This window comes from Myripristis murdjan, chromosome 22 (assembly GCF_902150065.1).
Source record: "Myripristis murdjan chromosome 22, fMyrMur1.1, whole genome shotgun sequence".
Lineage (NCBI taxonomy): Eukaryota > Metazoa > Chordata > Actinopteri > Holocentriformes > Holocentridae > Myripristis > Myripristis murdjan.
The window spans coordinates 8,216,702-8,238,718 of NC_044001.1; the positions used below are offsets into that span (position 1 = coordinate 8,216,702).

The 22,017-nt window shown below is 42.5% G+C and overlaps 3 protein-coding genes across 6 annotated transcripts in view; 1 reads left to right on the top strand and 2 right to left on the bottom strand.

Moving 5' to 3' along the window:
* Positions 1 to 4: 4 nt before the first annotated feature.
* On the bottom strand, positions 5 to 5,606 carry cdkn3 (cyclin dependent kinase inhibitor 3). 2 transcript variants are annotated; one of them, XM_030044052.1, is made up of 8 exons: positions 5,542 to 5,606; positions 4,944 to 5,035; positions 4,797 to 4,852; positions 4,618 to 4,662; positions 3,372 to 3,594; positions 1,328 to 1,359; positions 1,061 to 1,164; positions 5 to 885 (listed from the first exon to the last, which is right to left on the bottom strand). In XM_030044052.1, the coding sequence occupies exons 2-8, from the start codon at positions 5,021 to 5,023 to the stop codon at positions 796 to 798; spliced, it is 630 nt and encodes a 209-aa protein (XP_029899912.1). In that variant the 5' UTR covers positions 5,024 to 5,035; positions 5,542 to 5,606; the 3' UTR covers positions 5 to 795. The 2 variants fall into 2 exon arrangements, with proteins under 2 accessions (XP_029899912.1, XP_029899911.1); XM_030044051.1 differs by having other exon boundaries at positions 4,944 to 5,032; positions 5,542 to 5,592.
* An 848-nt stretch (positions 5,607 to 6,454) lies between these two features.
* LOC115353913 (uncharacterized) lies at positions 6,455 to 17,063 on the top strand. 2 transcript variants are annotated; one of them, XM_030044030.1, is made up of 15 exons: positions 6,455 to 6,525; positions 6,865 to 6,979; positions 7,456 to 7,500; positions 7,736 to 7,900; positions 8,142 to 8,248; positions 9,846 to 9,979; positions 10,686 to 10,806; positions 11,080 to 11,218; positions 11,313 to 11,417; positions 11,501 to 11,590; positions 12,341 to 12,489; positions 13,192 to 13,305; positions 14,039 to 14,726; positions 15,466 to 15,569; positions 16,682 to 17,063. In XM_030044030.1, the coding sequence occupies exons 3-15, from the start codon at positions 7,459 to 7,461 to the stop codon at positions 16,785 to 16,787; spliced, it is 2,064 nt and encodes a 687-aa protein (XP_029899890.1). In that variant the 5' UTR covers positions 6,455 to 6,525; positions 6,865 to 6,979; positions 7,456 to 7,458; the 3' UTR covers positions 16,788 to 17,063. The 2 variants fall into 2 exon arrangements, with proteins under 2 accessions (XP_029899890.1, XP_029899891.1); XM_030044031.1 differs by lacking the exons at positions 6,455 to 6,525; positions 6,865 to 6,979 and having other exon boundaries at positions 7,294 to 7,500.
* A 1,051-nt stretch (positions 17,064 to 18,114) lies between these two features.
* The window catches only part of sos2 (son of sevenless homolog 2 (Drosophila)), a 44,083-nt gene continuing 40,180 nt past the window's right edge, over positions 18,115 to 22,017 (bottom strand). The window contains exons 23-24 of one of the 2 annotated variants that reach the window (XR_003930370.1): positions 18,374 to 21,242; positions 18,115 to 18,343 (exon numbers count right to left, since the gene is read on the bottom strand). Coding sequence is in view for 1 of the 2 variants with exons in the window: in XM_030082136.1 (XP_029937996.1) it covers positions 20,727 to 21,242 (516 nt within the window). In the remaining variant the exon portion in view is untranslated. Of the gene's footprint in view, positions 21,243 to 22,017 lie in introns of both variants that reach the window. The other variant, XM_030082136.1, reaches the window with a different exon arrangement.

The window sequence follows — 22,017 nt, forward strand, 5'->3', positions numbered from 1 at the left end:
CACCAGAGTTTGAAATCATTTTTTATTGATAAATCCACCCAAATGAAAAGTTCTTTGTACACAAGTCAATCAGTTCTGACAGCAATTACATAAAAACAAAATCTGATACCAGAGGAAAATATGTCAACATGAAATGAAGGTTAACAGACTGAAATTCAGTGATTTTTCAATCACTCTCAGGTCTCGTTTTGAAAAATTCAAGCACTCACATTGGCAAAATAAGAACTCGCAGAGGTTTCAATCTTGTTTAAGGGTTTAATTTTTAAAACAGATATTGGGTAAAAACATAAGAACTTATTCAAGATGTTAAATTCCAGACATGTTGACCAAATATCACTGATATATTTTCCTTAAAATGTTGGGAGTTGATGGCCGGGAAGCTCCAATCCACTTTAATTATTATTATTATTTAAGTATTATTTTCAGAAGAATAAATATGTGACAACTAATGGTCATTTTTGGTTGACATTGTTCACATTTTCACTAAAATCCCCGTCACCTCATAAATGTGATGTGGAATAAATGATGTGAAATACAACAATAATCATAATAATAATAATAATCATCATCATAAACGCAGAGACTCAAAACAGCAAAACAGCATTTCCAGATTTAGCTGATTAACACGTGGATGACCCAAAGCAATATATTAAAGTATTCTTTTAAAGTGCAGTCACTACAGAATACAATAATTACAACTGTGCAAAATTTAAAGACATCAATATTTTGCATGCTTTTTTGATGATTGGGGAAAAAAAAACAAAACAAAAAAAAAAACATGAGTGAGGGCACTGGTCACCGAGAAACCGACCGCTCCGTTGAAACCTCTTTGCTCTCTTGGAAGGCGGCGTACCTTTCCCGAAACTCGTGGAGGAAGTTATATTGCTGCAAGAGAGGGAAAATAAAAGCTATAAGTGATAAAAAAAATTCGTTCAAACACAATGAAATAATTGAATTCATTGGAAAAAAAAAAAAAAGCAGCAGAAATCAAATACAAATCTCAGAACAAAGACTAAAAGTCACTGAAGATGCAGAGAGGATGAAACAGAGAGACACCCACCTTCACCGTCTGGATCGCTCCAACTCCTCGATGCTCCCTGAGGATCTCGATGGCTGTGTTGGGCGTCATGGTGACGGACAGCTGGAGCAGCAGGCAGGCGGCGACTGAGTGGGAGGAGAGACGAGGGGCGGGTGTGTGATGAGGACAGAATAGACCCCGGGAAAGATGGGCTTGTCGTTTGTTTTCTCAACATGTCCAAATGCATAAAGTATCACGCATCATGAAAAAAAAGGTTAATTGTCAAAATAAGAAGTAGATTATTCTTACTTAATCCAGAGCGTCCCAAACCTCCGTAACAGCTGAGAGGGGAGAGTAAAATCCGATCAGCGGGCAGGAAGAAAAGAATTTAAAAAAAAAAAAAAAAAAAAAAAAGGAGAAAGGCATGAGAGTGAGGCTGAAAATAATTTGCTCGGTTGTGTGGCAGAAGAGAGATGTCTGGAGGAAAACCTCATCACAGCACACAGGTGTTCTGCAGTGAAGACACACTCTGGTGCTCTAATTAAACCTGGGCAACGCGGCGGCGGCTTAAATACAAGCAGCCTGATTCCAAATGACTGCCATGATGTCTCTCTTTTTTTACGTTTTTGAAATCATAAATCCAGGTATGGCTTTCTGAGTTTGCACGCTCCTTTGCTTCACATTCACACACATGGATTCTGTTCAGTAAAACCAGTTTCACCACACACACACACACCCTACCCACAGTGGAGCCTATTGTTGATGATGCACTCCTTTGTTGACAGGACACTCAGTTCAGGTGAGCCACAGAGGTGAGCACACCTGGTATTGGGATTTTTTTTTTTCCCAATATCCAATACACTGATATATTCCACCTCTTCTGGCCAGTTATCTATGCTGATATCGATACATGCACATATTTGTTTCATTTAATTGTCTCTCCTGTAATGGTCTGTGATGAACATATTATTTATTAAATATACCATTATGCCTGCTCTTATTGTGAAGGCCCACTGGCAGACATATAATGCAGTGTTTTTCTAAATGCTCACGTTCACTGGGCAAAATAGGAAAACTACTCCAACTTAGGTTATGTAAAGCATGCCAGGTTTACTTTTAAGTGACACTTTCTTTCAAACTAAACCGAAGCAGGCTGGGATGATGCTCTCCCCGAGAAAATCCTGACAACACACACAACACAACCACGGCAGATTTGACCTATTTGGCAAATCGGCTTGTCACATTGTCAGGAATTTTCATTGCGAGCCGATGCCCATATTTTATTGTAAAACCAATACTGCAATACTGATTATGTAGCATTCAATTATTTTTTTTAATTCTGTGTGCACTGTCTTATTGATATTTCCTCATTTCTATATTTTTCCTATCTTTAATTATTGTTGCTGCTGCAGCGCTGTATGGTGGGACTAATACAGGCTTATCTTATCTTATTGGCTGATAGACCTACTGAAGATGTGCCGATATTATCGTGCATTCCTATCTAAAATGAAACACAAGTGAAAACATTGTGCCATTCTCATTGGAGAAATGGATGCTAAAGTGGGCGTGGCCTGTAGGTGAGTGGGCGTGGCCTGTAGGTGAATGGGCGTGGTTAAACCAGTGTGAGAAGAACATGTTGTTCTTTAGCCCAGGAAAATTTTTGGTGTCACAGGGTGGTGCGTATATCTCTTAAGGAGTTACGTAACTTTTTGTGGTTTGCCCCGTCCCCTTTAGACAGAACAGCTTGAAGCTTCATCAGGGCCTCTGTGATATTTCTGCTCGGAGTTTGGTGCTGACGTGAATCCACTTAGAGGTTAGCAGGTCAAGGGGTGTGAAACGTTTGCCCTCGACCAACCTTCTCACTACATCTGGTGGAAATCATACCATTTGTTAAGTTACTACACCGATTCATAGTCTCCCTCCTTCAGTTTCAGGTGGAGGACAAAAAGAGGAAGCATTTTTTTTAAGCAGTTTGATCTTGTTTTATGGTGGATTTTTTTCCCCCCAAGTTTCTGGAGAGCATCATATTCATGTTTTTCTTGGCTTATCTGAGGCAAAATACCGAGCCTATTGGCAGACAAGCTCTCCCACCTGCTATCTGTTCTCTACAATGATTTAACTGCCTTTAAGTGACAACCGGCATTTCCTCTTGCTGTCGAGTGCAATAAATCAAGCGCAACTCAATTAGTTCAAATGTCTGAAACCATTTTATATTCCGTATTTATTCAGAATTTAATGTTGGTGATGGTGTTTTTGCTGATTCTATTGTCATTTTCTATAAAACAGCTGCCTTGGTCGTCTGGCTTTCTGGGTTTGCTTTTCTAATCCTGATGTAATGAAATGGTTCACTCACTGGATCACGGTCCTCCTGTCGTTCTCCAGATTGCACCGCAGCTCCTCCAGGATCTGGCAGCAGTGCCCCAGCTCAGGAGCGCCCCCGTCTGGGAAGGGCATGTGGTGCACTGTGAAGCCCCGCTGCTGGTAGACCTCCAGCAGGGAGGGGACGCGGTACTTGTGAAGTTCACCTCTGGTACAGAAAACAAACACGTCCTGGACTCCCTGGTTGTGGAGCTCCTCTGTTAAAGAGACAGGGAGTCGGGATGTAAGTCCACAAAAATAATAACAGATCAACTTCGTCATGGCAACTAAATCTAACCTTTTTGTGCCTCACTTATGTATTCACCTGGCACTCATCTAAAACATAATAATACTAAATATTCATCACATCTTACTGTTAATTACTGCGGCTTTCACAGACACTCAAAACACTATCGGCTGCTTGTAATGTTGACAAATAACAAATTCAAGTTTATTTCACTGCAGCAGAAATTACAAATTATTATAGATGGAGAATGATAACCAATATGTAAATGTTATGAAGTTAAGATGCCTCACTAATAAACAAATGAACAAATCATCTGAAGTTTATCTGTGTGTGCACAGTGGCTTGTGGTCTTTTGGGTCATGACACTCAGCACATTGATAACAAGGTAAAATTTGGATTATAGAAAAACTTACAATATTAAAATACATATATTAACAATAGAGTGGAGTTGTAAAGTTTTCACACAATAGCGGCAAAATAAATCATAAATCAGATCATGACTCATTGATTTGAAAACATATGTAATACAATAAATATCAAAACATAATAGTTTAGACTTCCTGTAGCAGGTCAGTTCAGGTAATGTGGGGCTGTTAGTTATTATAGCTTTGTATTTTTTTTTTTTATTAGTTTTTATTTTTATTTCATTTTTAATTTTTGTTTTCAATTCAAGAACACAATATTGTTTCAGTTAGTTTTGTTTTTTATTCTAAAGTCAAATGTTTTTTTTCGCATATGATTTTAGTTTAGTTTTAGTTAACTATAATATAGGGTTTAGGTTATTTCTCTACCACTGAAAAATACACTAAACTGACTTTCACACACTTCAGTACCTGAACTGTCTGTCACAAACTCCAGTCTCTTATGATGCAAACCCCACCTAATGGACCAAATCTGATACATTTAAAAAATATAAATGTATTTGATAGCAGGTTTGGTAATGTTCAAATTAGTGCATTTCACTGAGGAACAACAAGAGGAGAAGTTTTCTTACCAACGTCTCTTTGCAGATTTCTGCGCACATCTTTGTATTTGCATCCTGGAGTCACACCAGAGAAATAATTCATGTCAGTGATTATGAACATTTACACAAAAAAATTTGTGAATGAAGCATGAGTGGTGGCAAAACACAAATTATTCTTTAATTTAACAAAAAAAAAAAAAAAACTTTACCTGGCAGTGGACAGATACCAAGAAACTGGGAGCAGCCCACCTCGGACAGGGGCAACCTGCAGCACAAGACATGTTTACTGCTGCAGTGAAATTTCTGACCATCCAAAACATGACCGAGCCCTGACATACAACCAACAACAAACTCACCAGGAGATCTGGAAGGGAGTCAGCTGCTCCTCGCCGACCTCCTCCTCCTCAGATGAAGAGTCAAACTCACTGGTCCTCATGGCTTCAGACTGCTGACACAGAAAAATGACGTTTCAAATAAATGTTGAGAGTTAAGACTGAAACTTAACCACTGTGTAAGCTTACACACAGCCTGCGGCATCACACACCAGTAAACCAGCTGACAGAGACTGGAACAACAATCTGTGAAACCAAAATGCCAGTCTGACCAGTTTTTCCCCCAAAACTAGTTAGGAGTCCGGCAGACACCGCATCGTTTCACTCATTAGAATCAAAAGTCAGAGGTACTAATTATTTTTTGCAGTAAAGATGCAGGTAAACACGTGAGGAGGGTTTCTACTTTAAGGAGAAATGTTGCTGCACACATGCGGCTGCCTCTCACAGCAGCTAACGTTAGCCGTGCGGCTAATCAGCTAGCATTAGCTCCGCTCTAAAATACAGCGGAGCAGAAAAGAACCGGCTCTTTCTGACTTTTCAAACCGATAATGAAAAACAAATTAATTCGTCTTATAATATAAAACACCGAAACACAGCCTCCATTGTGTTTCTAAGCGCCCACCTGTCATGAGCTCCGTCCTGCCGCTGCGCTGTTTTGACAGCTGAGGCTGCTGCAGTTTAAAAATGCCAGAGAGCCGCCAGCCAATCAGAGGCGAGCACCTCGCCCGACCACGCCCCTTTCGAAAACAAATCTCCCTTGTGTGCGCTCGAATTATCTTCCAGCCTGATTTGGAGGGGCGGGATCTAAACTAAACTATTTTCTCATTTATAACGCACACGTAATATAAAATGGAACAAATAATAAACACTGTAAACCCGATTAAAGACCCCGATGGTCTTCTTTTGTATGTATTTATTTATCTACTTTTTTTTTCTTTTTTTTTTTTACAAGTATTATTCTTTTTTATACCTGGTTTAAATGGGTTGTTTGCCTTGTCTTATGGATAATAAGACAAGGCATATTTGAATCTAATATTCAGCGGTGGACTGTCTTAAGTATGCACAATAAAATTAAATAAATAAATAAAATTTAATAATAATAATAATAAAAAATAAATAATAAAATAAACAAAAAAAATAAATAATAAAATAAACAATAAAAATAAATAATAAATAAAATTTGTGTGTTTTTGCATGAAAAATAGTTGTACCATATTAAATAAATAAATAAATAAAAATTAAAAAAAGCTTCTTGTTTCCTTTTTGTAAGTGCACCATTGACTTTAATGGGATGAGAGTCATTGTTGTGATTAAAAAACACAAATGGAGCAGGTAGAGGTGTAAAAGCTGACAGAGAATGATCCCCACATGTACCCGTGTGTCTCCCGGCTGACGCGGCGGAGCGGCGGGGGCTCCGGGCGGCGGGACATCTGTTCCTCTGCTGATCCGCCCAACGCGCCGCACCGCCCAACACGAGGCTGCTGCCGCCGCGCTCCACACCGCGAATCAATGAAATTATGAGGCAGAAAATGAAGGATTATGACACTCCGGACTGCACTGCATCCCTTCAAATGTCTGGGCCGGAGATACTGACCATTTAATCAAGGTGAGTCTGGTGTCTTTTACCTGTTTTCTATCTCTATCTTGATCTTTTTTTTATGATTATGGGATTTTTGATCACTTCTGAATTCATCACCTTGGAGGCAAGTGTTTCTAATTTTTATATTTATCTATATTTAAGTGCACAGCATAGACATGCAGCTTGCACAATAAAAAATGTGATTTCTAACATTTCCACTCCAATGAAGATGATTTTATTGATGTTTATCATTTAATTATTGATTTTATTTGGTTTATTTTTGTTTTTAGGTTTGAATTTGCTATCTCTTTCTGCCTTTTTACTCATTTTTGCTGATCCAGCCTGTCCCTGTCCTTCTGTCATTAGACGTATAAGGAGGGATCTTGGCTCCAGCAGCCGTTTCCCCTGCAGAGTTGAGCTCTTTGGCTGGCTTGCCACTTCCTCAACAGAGGGGCTGCTGGCAGGGGCAACAACAGAGCAGGTAGTAGAAACAAACAAACACACAAGCCTGAAAGTGACTAAAACACATTTCAACATGTCTTTCTTGCCTCTCTTGTGCTATCGGAGCCTAAAATGTGTTGATAACCTGACAAATATGTGTAGAATTTGCAGTTTTGATTGAAAATATAACCGTTCTAGTCAAAGCATGTGATGTTCAGGTGTTGATTTTAGTTTGTGTGCCTTTTTGGTGAGGAAGAGGTTAATGTTGGAGTTCACCTCAGAGAAAGGAGGCTGACTCGTCTGCTTTGTGCTTTGTGTGACACACTATCCGCTGCTGCAGAGTGAACACACAGGTGAAGCTGCTTCCCTCTGCCGGGTGGAGTTACCAAACCCAACTCCTGTGCTTTTTGCTTTTTGTCTTCTCGTCTCAAACCAAAGCTGTCACTTCAGCACGGTGTGTGCTCATTAACCCCCGAGTGTTTGCAGACAGCCTTGTTTGTGTTTCTCGCTGGATAGGTCATGAAGCCTCAAGAGGGAGAGCTCGTCACTGAAATCTCTAAGGTATACCTTTCCTCGTTATCTAGCCTGGCACCGTTAAAGGGACAGTTCAACATTAAACTCCCAAAGTTTCCTCTGATGTGCAACAGTGCTTTCTCTTCCATTTGCTTTTTAAATATGACTCATAATTTTATCTATAGCAGCTTACAGTGAGTGCAACACATATTAAGGAGTGCACAAGTTGGTGTATTTGCCTCTTGTCTTTATGACTGATGTTTTGCTCTTGCGGTCTTCCCAGCTACAATGCATGGTCTCGGAGCTGAAGATTGGGTTCTCCACGGCCCTGCTGGAGCTGAACCAAATCCAGCATGGAGACACTTACCTGAGGGAGGAGCTGGAGGAGAACAGGAGGAGCTGTCAGAAGAAAGCCCTTCGCCTGGAGGCTCTGGTCGAGTCTTTACGGGTGAGGGGACAGATCAGTCGTGTGGAAAGCGCGGCTCCATGTTGTGTTGACATGTTTGATAATCACGTCTCACAGAAAAAGAGGAAAAAATGCAACCAGCCAGAGCCACAGGAACAGAGAAACCTTTGGAAAACCTACACTGGGCTCGGAATAGACAGTGTAAAATGACAATTCTTACACCTTTTATTTTGTTTTAGACAATAAGAAATAAACTGTGGGACGATGCTCTGTTACCCCGCAGGAGGAGCTTGGCGTGATGCGCTGCCAGATCCTGCAGCTGTACAGCAACAACAGACAGAGACCTCAGCAGGATGGAAAAGCCTCGGCCACGTCCAAACAGAGAGAAAGGTAAGAACAGAGCGGATAGAGAGTGCAGCACAAACTATAAGCACCATCCTCTAAATAGCAGTGCAACCACGTCTCCACAGTACACACCCAGACTGTCTTCAAGTGCCGTACAAGTGATTTTTCATGTTTAAAGTAACATTAATATCATGTTTCCTCCCATTTATCCAGCCACTGGACTTCAAACTTTCTTCACACCTGTACTCCATCACCATAATAAAGTCCTTCACATTAGTTTTCCTAAAAGCAGCAGCACTGTTGTGTTTTGATGACTCGGAATCAGAAAAATAAATAAATAGTCCCCCAGGGAAATATTTGTATTTCACAGCTGATTATCAGCTCCATGGTTTATGAATGGTGACGACTTTGTTTGGCCTAGAGGCAGATCATTATAAGATGGGTGTTTCAACCAAAAATTCACATTTAAGTCTTAAGTACCAACGCATGATTTGCAAAATGGTTTGTTGCAATGTGAAATGTGGGTCAATTGAAATAAATTGGGTGAAAATCACTTGAATGGTCCTTTAAAGATTGTTTATACCCATCATAAAATCTTTGTTAAACTGTGATACTTTTGTAGAATTACTGTAAACAAATGGTATCATCAGTGCTGGTGTTTCCTCGTATTACAGGACAATTTCAGTCTCTATTAACGTTTTAGCCGGCACACTGCACTGCATGCACACTTTACATTTTTTTTACTGACTATTTCTCATACCATATTAGCTGCCAGCTGGGCTGCACCTATAGTTTCCCCTTCACACGTAGCTTGCAGTTCTGGCCACAGGAGACTGGAGCAGCTTTTGTACACAATGTAAGACAAACCGGAGAATACACAAGCCGCACCCAAACACACTGGTGTGCTACTGGTGGCTGTTGCACCTCTTGTAAGACAGACAAGCCTGAGAAAAGAAAAAGCTGACAAAAGCTCAGGAGGACTTAAATTACTTTCAGATTTGGCGTGGATACTGTGTGTTAGTTAGTTAGCCAGTTTTATTTTGCACAATTAAAAATACATAAAAATAATGAAGTGAACAAATAATGTACACAGAACACAAACATGGCATACAGTCAATAATGTGTCTAGATAAAGGGTTGACAAACTAAGACGAACACAAATATATCATGACATCAAACAGTAACAGTAGTCATATCTAAATAAGTGTATGTAATGTATATAACCCTGCATTTACATGGTGTTGGATTTATCAGATGTATATGTTTCCCACATTGAAATATCTCCTGAATGCTCTCCTGTGTGTGGCGTCCAAATCTGAGGAATAATGATTTTAGATGCAGCAAGGAGACAAGGATGTTGCTACAGAAATCCATTTCCTGTGGTATTTACATTATTATGAAATGGCCAATAATTGATTGTTTTCATGTTGTCTCTCCATAAGCACATTTAACCTCCAACTCCATTTAAGACCTGAGGAGGAATCAAAACCTTCACACCTTTCCTTCCTCTAAAGAGCCGGCGGTCTCAGGGTTGTGAATATCACAGCGCACCATCGTGTGTAAAATGTATTTATAACGGAGGGCCCTGTGAAAACTGATGGCACATGCACATTTCGCTGTCTGTCACGCTGCATGATGGCAGTGATCCAGGGGAGCCTGCTGGTGAGAGGAGCCGGTGCGACTGTTCCTCCGGGCGACCCGCCTGCCTCTCAAGGGGCAAAATCCTCCTCCACTGTTACCTGCAGGGTCTGAAGGCCGGGCTGTGTGAGGGCACAGGTGAGCTCGCAGCACTGCCGTCTTGTGCTTTTTGTCATTTAAAGGAATAGTCCAACGTTTTGGGCAAAATGCTCTTTTTTCTGATTTACCCAGACTGAGACAAGATGCTCGATACCGTTTTCTCCTCTGTGCGTCCAGTGGTTCAGTTCCTATGGGTAGCATTTTGTGTTAACTTAGCATAAACACTTGAGGTCAATGGGAGTCGTTAGCCTGGCTCTGTAAAAGTGAAAAAAATAAACCTTACAGCGGCTCTGAAACTGTCTTACTTACACAATATATCCTGGATTTGAAATAGACGTCTTAGAATTAGTTAATTTGTGCCGGATCTTCTTCTACCTTCAGTGATGTGCGGATTACGGCGATCGGCGGAGGGATACATGTGTTCAGGGGTTACAGTTTCACCATCTGATTTCCTCTAAAACAACTAATTTGCCAAAAAAAATCCCAAGACATGAATTTCATAAACAGTTGACACCCTCTGTGAATAAGACAGCTTCGGAGCCGCTGTAAGGCTTATTTTTTCACTTTGATGGAGCTAGGCTAATGACTCCCATAGACTTCATGTATTTATGCTAAGCTAACACAAAATGCTACCCACTGGAACCGAACCAGTGGAGGCACAGAGGTGAAATTGGTATCAAACAAACAAATTCCTGTTATTATCTAAGACACATCCATGCAGCTTAATGTCTCTTTTTTCGTGCAGATGCCCGACATCAGGTGGCGATGCAGCTTCTCCAATCGGAGTGGGACTACGTGTCAACCTTGAACCAGCTTTACGACAAATACAAGACGCCGCCGGCTCACCAGATGAACATGGAGCCATAGTGAGTCCTGAGAAGCTCATACAGTAAACAGACACACACAGAGAGAGAGAAAAATCACATTTTTTGTAACTTTTCTAACTTTTGTAATTTCTCCCTTATTGCACCAACAGTTGAGTATAAGTTCTTAAACTTAAGTATTTGGATGAAAAGCCAATGAAATGCCCTAGAATGAAAGAGTGAATTTGAGAGATTTTGTGCTCCAGTGTAAATCTAGCTGTGGTGTGATGCTGTTGTTAAACTGGTGGTGTTTCTTTGCTTTGTGCTGTGATCCAGTCAGTCCTATCTGAAGTTTGTGGAGCAGCTGCTGCAGCGCCACCTGCTGTTTAGGAACACCCTGCAGGAGCGGCTCTCTGCTGAACACTGGAAGTCCCTGGTTGGAGACATCCTGGTGCAGCTCATTGGCCAAAACGATGTAATTATACTTTTTAAATTTGACATTCTTGCAGTTTATCCCGGTGATTCCTGAAGGTGCTGATAAGTAAATTAATCTGATTTGGTCCCCGCAGACAACTTTTTCAGATATGTACCTCGGATACACAACCACCCTGGCGTCGTTCCTCTCACTGGAGTTCAACAGACTCAATGTTCCTGACAAAACTCAAAAAATGCAGGTAAATATGTGATATATTAACGTTCTCTCAGCGGCAGATGCCTGCAAATGAGTCGCTAGCCGTGTTTTCTCTCTGATTTCCAGAGCGGTCAGATGGAGAGAGAGGAAATGAAACTGCTGTCGTTGCTGTTGGCACCCGTCTCCCGCATACACAGCTACCTTAGTCATATTCAGGTGAGTCATCAGCTGCAGGACGTCCTGTTTGCAGGGGGGCATCGAGAAGCTCTGGGCCCCTTTGACAAAATGTGACACAGGGGCCGCCTATACTCCTGAAGCCAAAATCAAACTAGATGATTTTAACATCTGTGCTGGAATAAAATAGAGTTTAAACTCCAACGTGCCACATATCACCTGGGTAATAAGATATACAACATGTTATATGATATGAATTGGCTGACAGGCTGAGCACTTATTTATTTAATAGAAGAGTCTATTTTAAAATTTCCACAATTTATTGAAACACAGTGCACAAAAAGTCTTATCATATGACACTGAAGTGCATTAACAGTCCTTATTGATACAAGGGGCTAGAGAGCTGGAAATGTGAGAGAAAATGTGCGAGATGCAATAGAGCAGCTATTTTGCAAATGTATGTGCAGCCAACAGATGACAGCATGGGGTGTGTGTGATCTCTTGTGTCGTGTGTGTGTGTGAAGCCCGTCTCTCCCTGTCCCCTGGTGAGAACAGGGACGTTAAGTTGTACAGTTTCACATTTTCCTCCCAAAGCCCCCTCTCTTCCTGAGAATTTATGAAAGCAGAGACGAGAAAAGGTTTTTGCACAAGGAGATGCCCACTTTTGGAAAAACACCCACAAAATAATTCAGGGTAGAAAATCAAAACCAAGGTTGATGCTTTTTAAAGGAGAGTAGGGAGCCGGATTTCTTTGCTGACAAAATGACCGAGCTCTTCATCTCCCTGGCCCAGAATCTCCTGCAGTGGACGGGCAAAGAGCACCCGGACTGCAGCCTGCTGCTGGGCACCGAGCGGGCGCTGAGGGGCGTCCTGACCCGCTGCCACGTGATCCTGGAGGAGGACGTCCGATGGGAGGAAGAAGAGGCAGCAGCGGGACAAAGGTGAGAGCATCGTGAGCAGCGTTTGGTTGTCGCATCATCGACTGGATGTTTGCTGTTCAACTACAAACTATAAACACTTTAGTCGATGTTGATCTGTTAGGGATGTTTCAGTCTACATATCTGATTTATCTCTAACTGGAAAACAATATAAATCCATCAAAGTAAGGATTTTGGAGCAGCCACCCTCCTAAAAAATGCAACTATCATATTATTAATTATAATGGCATAATATTACATATTTAGATATAGATCAGTCTAGCAAACTTATTTTTAAGTTGATGAGTGGATGATCTTTTGTCCCACTTTTATATTTTATGCATGTATTTTTGATGACAGCAGCTCTGAAAGCACAAAAAAAAAAAAACAGAGTTCAAACGTTGTGTTTAGGATAGGATAGGAATTTATTTATTTGAAACAGGGACAATGCACAAATAAACATAAGACAAGAAAAGATGTCTTGGGCCAGGTTATAGCAACAGTTGCTAATTTCCACCTGTAGTTCCTGGGCAGATATGACAATATAAAAATTAACATTTCTAAAAAGAGATTTAACAGGACTAGAAATGACATGGAGGCCACTGTAGATAAAATATGCAAAAGAAACAGATAAACAAGGAACAAGAACAAGAACAACTCCCAAACTGAGTTCTACGTTGCGGGATGCTACACTCACCCCTCGTTTCTTCTTCATATACATGGCAGCTGCTCTGATGCTGTTGCCAGTGGATCCTCTGCAAACTGTTGTGCCAGAAGCCAAGTCGGGCAAACCAGGGAGGCTCAGCCTCTCAGGGAGGAGACCAGCTCTGCCGCTCAGAGGTGAGTGTCGCCACTAGTCGAGTTGTAAAAAAAAAATTCAGGGGGGATGGTCAATTTTTTTCACTTAATGAAAAGGGAGGATGGCAGTTTTACAGGGTGGATGATTTTGACCGTTTTTATTTCAGGGGGGATGCCATCCACCCTCATCCCCCCTCAACTCGAGTACTGAGTGTCGCCCTCTGCTGGCCTCACACAGCAAGGCAGGCAAAACAGTGTTCACCCTCAACTAATGATACTGCCAAGACAAGTGTTTTTTCCTGAAAAAATAAAAGAAATGAAAGAAATTTGGTGACTAATAATTTTGTAAAGCTCACTACATTAATTGTGGAGTCTGTGTTTAGTTCTCTGTATGTCCTTTTTGATTATTGTTATTTCAGTGTAGACCAGACGGACATATATTGCCTGGGCTGATATTATTGGTAGATATTAGCTCATCACAGATATATCGGTAGTGGCATGTATGTAGACTGATATGCAAAAAAAAAAAAAAAAAAAAATGCATATTACAGTAAAAAGTGTGTGAGCTATTTTAAAAGCAGTGTTATCAGTGGTTTGTCCAGCAGACTCCAGTGTTTAATTAACCGCCAAATATCAACATCAGTATTGGCTTCAGTATCAGTGTCAGGCTCTATTTCGGTTTCTTTTCTTATTTTTTGGGTGACTGCCACCCCTGTGCTCCTGCTGATGGGACAGTCCCAGTATGGTAACCCTGCCCCCTCTCCTCTTTCCACAGAGAGGACCAGCAGGCGGCCACCCTCACCAACGGGACCGGCGGCTGCAGCAGGATGCATCTGGAGTGCTGGTCCTGCAGCCCGGTGAGGAGGAGGGGCTGCGGGAGGGACCGAGCCGCCCAGAACCAGCCGTCCCAAGACTGCGGCCACACATACCGCTCCCTGCTCTCCCCTGACGCTCCGGGATGGGGCGAGAACAGCGACTCAGGCCAGGGCACCTACAGCCAGCCCACCGGGAAGGGGGTGAACGAGCTGGAGGCGCCTCACATGAACCACAACCCCGAGGACTGTGAGACAGACCCCGATGACACCTCGGCCTTCGACTACTCCTCCGTGACCTCCTGCAGCCCCGACGGGACCCTGCGCACCGGGGCGATGGGCAGCAACAGCGGGGAGGATGAGGAGGAGGACAGCCAGGTGCCGGTGCTTTTGAAACCCTCGTACAACCAGCAGCAGCAGCAGCAGCAGCAGCGGGACGCCCCCCGAGAGAGGACTGTGTGTCTGAGGTGGCAGATCCCCAGGCTGACCCCCCACCCTCCTCTCAGAAATCCCACAGGGCTGTGCGTGGACGGGCCGACCCCCTGCCTCGTCAGCTCCTACGGCAAGAGGCTGGTCAGCATCAGGAAAGGATCGCCTCCTCTCCATCCGAAAAGTGCCTTCCGGCCCATCTGGGACGACCCGTCCAAACTGGTATTTACATAATACATAACACAAGCACTAAGATGATGAGATGTTCATCCAAGGCCGTAGTTTTGTGTGAAAAATAATAATAATGGTTTGCTTGTATGTCATTCACAACAGCAGGCAAGTGTAAAAAATGTCTCATAAAGTGTCTTATCATGTTTCTACCAGCCTGTCGACTGTAAGGGACACTTGTGAAATATCGTGAATTCTCTGTCCAGATATTATTGGCTGTCTCCTCAAAGTATCACGATATTCAAGGTTATTACAGTATTTTAGTTTCATTTCATTCATTGTTTTATTCTAAATTCTTCTAGAACTTCCTAAACTAAATGTTTTATGTCGACAAACTGCACTTTGATCAAAGTTGTCATGTGGTGTAATCAAAATTCAGTAAAAAAAAAAAAATCAAAATAGAAGTTAAACAAAACTAAATAAATATGAAAAACGAATTCAATGTTAAATCAAAGAGCTGTTTTCGTGCCAAGAATGCCAAAAATAAAAATAAGTTTTCCTACCAGATGTTTAAGAATTGCACCGACTGACAGAAATATTAAATTATCAGTAGGTGGGTCGGGAGGTCAGTGTAGAAAATATCACAAATAGCCATAAATATCGTGATATACTGTGTATTGTGATATTCGGTCTTATCGGACGTCAGCCCAGCCGTACTGTTCCTGATAGACCTGCACTGTTTTTCTCTGATTTATGCTGCTAATCTGTGTATTTGTATTTTTTGAATAACCAGGCGGACGCAGCGCCAGAGAAGGACAGCAGACAAGGCTTCATCCCGATTCAGGCGCCGGCGCGGCAAACTTTTCAGAGTTTCAACCACTGCAGGGAAAATCTCAGGTGAGCAACTTCAGGAAGGCACGAAGGTGATGCAGCGACGTACGATGAACTTGATTTATGTAGTTATTATCAGTGCATATACAAGACAAACAGGAGGAACTAATGATCAATGATCCAATATAATCGATACAAAGTGAGAATATCGACCCATATCGCCATCTTAGGGACACGCCTTTATTTTGAAAGTCCCACAGCAGGTCTGTGTCACTGTTTCTGTCCTAAATGTGCAAACAGTGCCAATGCCAGGCAGATACAACCTGAACTATTCTGGGTAGATGATGGCCAGAAACTGAAATGGCTCTTTAATGCTGAAGTATTTAAGACTGCAAATTTTATTTCTAAGGCCTGGAACAGAAGGCAGCACATTTTGTTTAATTAATGCACAACCTGAGGGGCAGATATTTTGGAAGTGCCTGGATTTGGATTTGACTTTGTACTCCTGATTTATTCTAATGCGTATTTTGTTGTTGTTGTTGTTGCTGTTGTATGTTTGAGCATGGTTTGTAATGTGTACAACAGTGTCTTGTAAGTCCATATGGGCTGGGCTTCTGAAATTGAAGCATGACACTCAAATAAAAGAAAATCAATCAATCAATCAATGCAGCCAGCAGCCAAGACAATAAGGATTATTTACTCGCCTCTCGGGAATAAATCAGCGATGTGGAAATTGTTTGGATTTCAGAGAAAAGATGAATCAACTGACAAATCCCACGCTGTATGCAAACAGCGTGGGATTCGAAAAATATTCGGAAAATGAAACAAACCTGGCCGAGCACCTAAAACAGAAACACAGTGTTGTAATGTGACCAATTGTGTTGAATTGGCATCTGTTTATCGTCTCGTATCGATCGGAGGCCCCTGAATTGAATCGAAATCGTATCGTAGGTGACTTTGTGATATCAGAAAATATCGTATCATTGTAAGAAGAACTGATATAATATTGTATCATGTTGAAACTTGTGATTTACAGCCCTGCTGGCTCCCTGATGATCAGTTTTCCTAACACCACTGCACATTTTTCTAATCCTGCCTGTGTCTCAGCAGCAGGATATGACTTGCTGAGTGATCAGTGTGTGTTCATGGTGTGTGAACTCTCTCTCTCCTCCCCTCAGACCAGGACTGGCTCAGCAGCGAGGCAACCACGCCGCAGCAGCCATGGGCAGCGGGGGATTGTGGGACGAGAGCGAGGACAGCGAGGGGCCCTGCAGCACTGTGTGATGGACGCCGTCAGCCCACAGGACTAGAGGACTCATCTCTTGAAAACTGACACAAGTTGTGATTTATAAACATATTCTGAAATATCAAAACCAGCTTTTGAGCTTCTACCATTTGGACACGAAACTCTTCACTACATTTTTACAATGAAACAAAGACCACACAAACTTGTGACATCGACTTTAGTCCATTTTCTGTCAAAACTGAAACTATTTTCGCATCACTTTTCAAAGTATGAATGCTGTAGATATCATTTTTCTTTGTTTCTTGTATTCTTTGTCGACTGCACAAACGAAACAAGGATAAATTCAAAGCATGGTTTGATGAATGAGGCTCCAGAATGGGGTTATGCCCATAAAAACAAACAAACAAAAAAAAAAAAACAAATTTGGGATGCAACCGTGTGGACTGAATGAAAACAGATATCCTCTAGAGACTGGGTACATTAATACTAAAATAATAATAGAAGTAATTACATTTCCCCATTTGAAAATGTCACACACAAGACACACAACTTAGTGTCTTGTCTGGATTATACGAGTTTGGTTGGTGCTACATATTTTGTTAAACATCTGAATCTTACTCCTCACATTATTAATATCACAATATGGAAAATGATTTAATGATTCCCCTTCAAGGCTTTGAAATGATCAAATTCCTTTCCGAATGCTTCTTATGCCTGCAAAAAAAACACAGCTGTTGAATAATAACATGAAGAAATCAGACGGGAGAAATGAGTAGTTCAGTACAAAATAAGACTGGGTGATTTATTAATCTCATCAAGACCATTAATACAAAGCACAGTTAAAAGGCCACATACCATCAAATAAACCGACTGCTGGATCAAGCTGTTACAGTGCCACGGAGGGAAATCTAATCTGTGTTATTCTGTAGGGCTGGGGTTACAAAAACAAAAACAAAAATTAAAAAAAAAAAAAAAGAAAGAAAGGAAAACAAAAATGGAAAACTTGGAAAAATAACCCCACCAATACTGACTTCTTGGGAAATTTATGATGATCAAGGAAACGGACAGAAGATGAGCAAAGACAGTGACGCGATTTCACTTCAGTTCTCAAGAAGGAAAAAAAAAAAAAAAAGTCCTGTTCACAGCCCCCGCTTGCTCCCTCGTCTCTGGTCTCATCAGAAGCCGTCCATCATCACGGTGGCGCCGCTCGCCCTCGGCTGCACGAAACACAGCGAGAAGACGAGCGAGGCGAGGACCGGCGTGCGGCGCAAAAGTGACGTGAACGCCTCTGAAGATCTCCACAGACGTTTTAAGGTGTTTTTAATTTGTATGAACGTGCGATTGATGGGATGGAGGGCGGGGGGGACGAGGGGTGGGGGATGAAGTGGTAGACTAGTGTGTTTTACCGCCCTGATCCATGTAGAAAGTGAGTTTGAACAGTAGCATAGGACCATTGCCAGAATGCATTGCATTTACAAACATGACCTACATCGACTGCGGCTCTTCAACAGTACAGCCTAAAGTGCACAAAGTGTGTTCTCAGAAAATGTCCAATTCTTCACTATGCTCATCAGATCACATGACATACATATATCTATAGAGACGTATAGATATATATATATACACATACACTCAAATTGCAAACCTTAAAACAACTCCAACCTCTGTTTAATGAGTATTAGCATTCGAAAGTCCTTGAAAACGAGACGATCAAAAGGCAATTAGTAGGATGTACAAAGTGAAGCACACGTCTAAGTAAGTGCTTGGCATATTGAACTGTATACTCTCATTGCTTTAAAACAGCTAAGGGGCAGGGAAGAAAAAAATGGCTTTCCTCAGTTAATAGTCCCAGTGTTTAAACTGGGGATTGTCTGTGAGTAAGTTAGTGACAGTGACCTGTTGTTGTTTTTTTTTTTGTTTTTTGTTTTTTTTGTTGTTTTTTTTGTTGTTTTTTTAAATCTGACTGGAGCAGCATTGGATTGTTAGGCAATATTTGACCGAACAGATGCGGATGAAGGTACAATACAACAGAAAAAAAAAAAAAAAAAAAAAAAAAGAGTCACTTTATACAAATTATTTAGTTAGTGTATACATGTTATATATACACAGTATCCACAAACATGTACAATTTCGTAGTGTATAGCTTTGTTCTAAACATTACATAGGCAACTTTATTTTTTAGCATTTTAGACACCATTTGCTTATTCTGTAAAGTAGAAAACAAAATAAAAGGCACATCTGAGCATGATGCATGGATTATTTCAGTCTTTCCAAAGTGAAAAAAGGTGTTTCGAGCAGAGAGAGAGAGAGAGTAAGAGAGAGAGAGAAAGAGAAAGAGATAGATAGAAAAGAACTCAGGTTAACATGTTCCTCTTTTTTCATGGGTTTTAGGTTTTTGGAGCAGCCACTGGGGGGAGCTGTCCCTTTGTCCCAGGCTTTGGTGGGGGTGTGTGGGGGGGGTTGCGTGCTACCAGTGCTGAGTTTCCATACCAATGAAGAAGAGTTGGTACTGGGGCTATTGGAGAAGAGCACAGTGTTGGACAGCAGCGCACGTCTTTAAGGGGATGATTTAAGACATCATCTTGGCTTATTGAAGAGTCTGAGATAGAAAAACGGGGTCGACTTCGCCCCCCGACTCCTCTGTGGCCCGTCTTTCTTTCCTCCCGTCGTTTTCCTCCCGGGTCGGAGCAGTTTGATATCGTGGCAGAGTTTTCTCCGTCGCGGGAGACTTAATAGTGAATTGAATCCTCCAACCTGCTGACTTCGCTCAAGTTTGATGTGCAAATGGAGTGTAGACTCTTTTTTTTTCTCGTTTTGTCTCGTCTCCCTTTTCCCTCCGGCGCCGCGAGGCCTGGAGCCCAGAGTCAGAGGTCACTGCTGTTGGATTTTTAAAGGCAACGTTTGAAGTGGAGCGTGTGGCTATGGAGAGTCCTGTCTGCGCACAAAACAGCCAGACAGTTCAACTCACTTCTATACAGTCACAGTGCACAGTTGAGAGATAAAAGGGGGAGGGGAATTCAGTGTCGCACTGGCCAATGAACTTCCTTTGCCTCCTTTTGTTTTGTTTTTTTTAATGTCATGTCTGTTCTTAAAAAAAAAAAAAAAAAAAAAAGCAAATCCCTTATCCCCCTGCATAAAATAAGACTTTGGCCACATTTTTTTTTTCTCGGTACGTAGGAAAAAAACAAGTGAAGTACTCAAGAGAAATGTCTATTCATGCCTGCTTCTCACACAAGAACCCACCGCCAAAAGAGCTTTTTAGTTATTTCTAAGATGAGGGCTGAGGAGAAGAGAGGTCTTCAACAGTGTGAGTCAGGTCTGTGAGCTGCAGCAGGACCCATGTGGTGAACCGTGATGTCGGCGCTCGCAGAAACACGGACGCTTGAGGCTACAAAGTCCAACACTCCCAGAATTCCCCTGCCCTGTGGGGCGGAGCCGGGGGTACGTGGGGTAAAGCATTGTCCCGTAAGTAAAGGTGTCGGGGGTGAGAACTATTATCGGGGAGCACAAGGTCCTGCTCCTCCGTAGAGTGTGCACTCTCAACAGGAGAAACACAGTGAAGCATTTATACACACACGCACGCGCGCACACACACACACACACACACACGCACTCAAACAGTGTCTTGGCGCTCCTTGTTTGTTAGCTGGCACACCGGTGTGGGTTTCTCATTGGCACAGAGGGTTTTAGAATGAAGGCGGAGCTACTGATCCCCTGAGAGGCATGGCAGGGTGTGATTGGTCAATGCAGAGGATGAGTGGGAGGAGCTGGAGTGCTGGGGGCGAGAGGGGAGGGGAGGGGGGGGGAGGAGCAGTGTTATTCTTTCTGATCAGTAGCTTTGATCATGACAACGTCCACTGTATTGGAGCTCATAGTTTGCAGGTCACGGGTTTGAAGTTTGCATTTCAAGATCACCGAGGTGTTCGTGATTTAAAAAAAAACAAACAAAAAAAAAAACAAGTGGAAAAGGTGCCGCCTCACTGGCTGCTGTCGGTGTTTTCCACCAATGAGAGGCCTTGTAGCGGCGGCTGCAGCAGCTCCCTTTTGTATGTCTTTGGTGGGAGTTGGGGGAGCTGCGGGCTGGAGTTGTGGCGGGGCGGGACAGGCGGCGCCGTGATGGGCACGGGCATCGCCACGGGCAGCGGGCACAGGCTGTTCTGGCTGGCGCTGAGGGGGCAGCTCCGCCGGGGCACGCGAGGCGACGGCGTGCTGGGAGGGGTGTTTGGCGAGCTGGGCGAGCTGCCGAAGTCCCAGTGGAAGCGGCCCACGGGGGACGGCTGCAGGTTGAGGGGGTAGTTGATGAAGATCTCCGGCGGGCGCTGGGGCACCGGGGGCGGCGTGTCGGGCAGAGGGTCCCGCGGCGGCGGAGGAGGGGGGCTGGGCAGGGGGCCGTCGATGGGGCCGTTGTAGACGGGAGCCCTGGGCTGGATCCTGGGCAGAGGAGGGGGGAGTCTTGGCGGGATGGCAGGGGGGCTGTCGCACCTGGAGCTCAGCTGACACACACAAACACACACAGCGGTTTCAGTTGTGTGTTTGACTAAACACACACACACACCGATCAGTACAAGGCAGCAGGAGATGTGCGCGCCTCCGTGCATGACACAGTCACTCTTTAGGACACCTGCTGGTTGTGTGAACACGACTCTGCTGCGTTCATTTCATCTTTTTCAACTCAGAATTTCTGACCACCTGACAACATTTCACTCACCAAGGTGTCAAACCTGGAAAAATGCCCACCAAAAAAAAAAACGTGTGCAGCAATATTTCCCTTAGCGGCAAATTAGCTCTATATTGAATCATTTCTCACAATAAACGACACTCAGGAAAAAATGGAGCCCTCGATTTCCAAGTTAGATGGATAACCATTAACTTTATTTTTTCACAAGTTTTAGTTTGTTTGTTTTTTTTTAATATACAAAGGCAAATCAGAGTAATTTCTTAACATGGGGTGATTTGTTGTAATTTGGTTTCAGTTGGACTTACAGCATAGGAATTAAACCTCCCTCCGCAAATTTAATTCCATGAGAGACAACAATATATTTTATCTTGCCTACTCTGAGACACTTTTACTTTCCATTTGAGAACTATCCTAAAGCCGATTATTGCAATGGAAATGCATTTTTCAGTAATTCGGTAACATAACGTCACTGACACATTTACTAGAAACACTTGGCTCCCAGGCAGACGTCCCTTCCAGCAAACAACCCTGAACCTGCACTTCATGTGTAATCAAACTGCGGTAATGTTGAGTAATAATGTGTATAATGG

What these genes read in the sequence shown, in the direction of transcription:
- LOC115353913 (XM_030044030.1), top strand. Translation starts at nt 7,459, where the DNA reads ATGAAGCCTCAAGAGGGAGAGCTCGTCACTGAAATCTCTAAG. An exon ending in CTCTGGTCGAGTCTTTACGG is followed by an intron (nt 7,901 to 8,141) that starts GTGAGGGGACAG and finishes GTTACCCCGCAG; the next exon opens with GAGGAGCTTGGCGTGATGCG. An exon ending in CAGATGAACATGGAGCCATA is followed by an intron (nt 10,807 to 11,079) that starts GTGAGTCCTGAG and finishes GCTGTGATCCAG; the next exon opens with TCAGTCCTATCTGAAGTTTG.
- cdkn3 (XM_030044052.1), bottom strand. Translation starts at nt 5,023, where the DNA reads ATGAGGACCAGTGAGTTTGACTCTTCATCTGAGGAGGAGGAGGTCGGC. An exon ending in TGGTATCTGTCCACTGCCAG is followed by an intron (nt 4,663 to 4,796) that starts GTAAAGTTTTTT and finishes GTGTGACTCCAG; the next exon opens with GATGCAAATACAAAGATGTG. An exon ending in GAGCGATCCAGACGGTGAAG is followed by an intron (nt 886 to 1,060) that starts GTGGGTGTCTCT and finishes CCTCTCTTGCAG; the next exon opens with CAATATAACTTCCTCCACGA.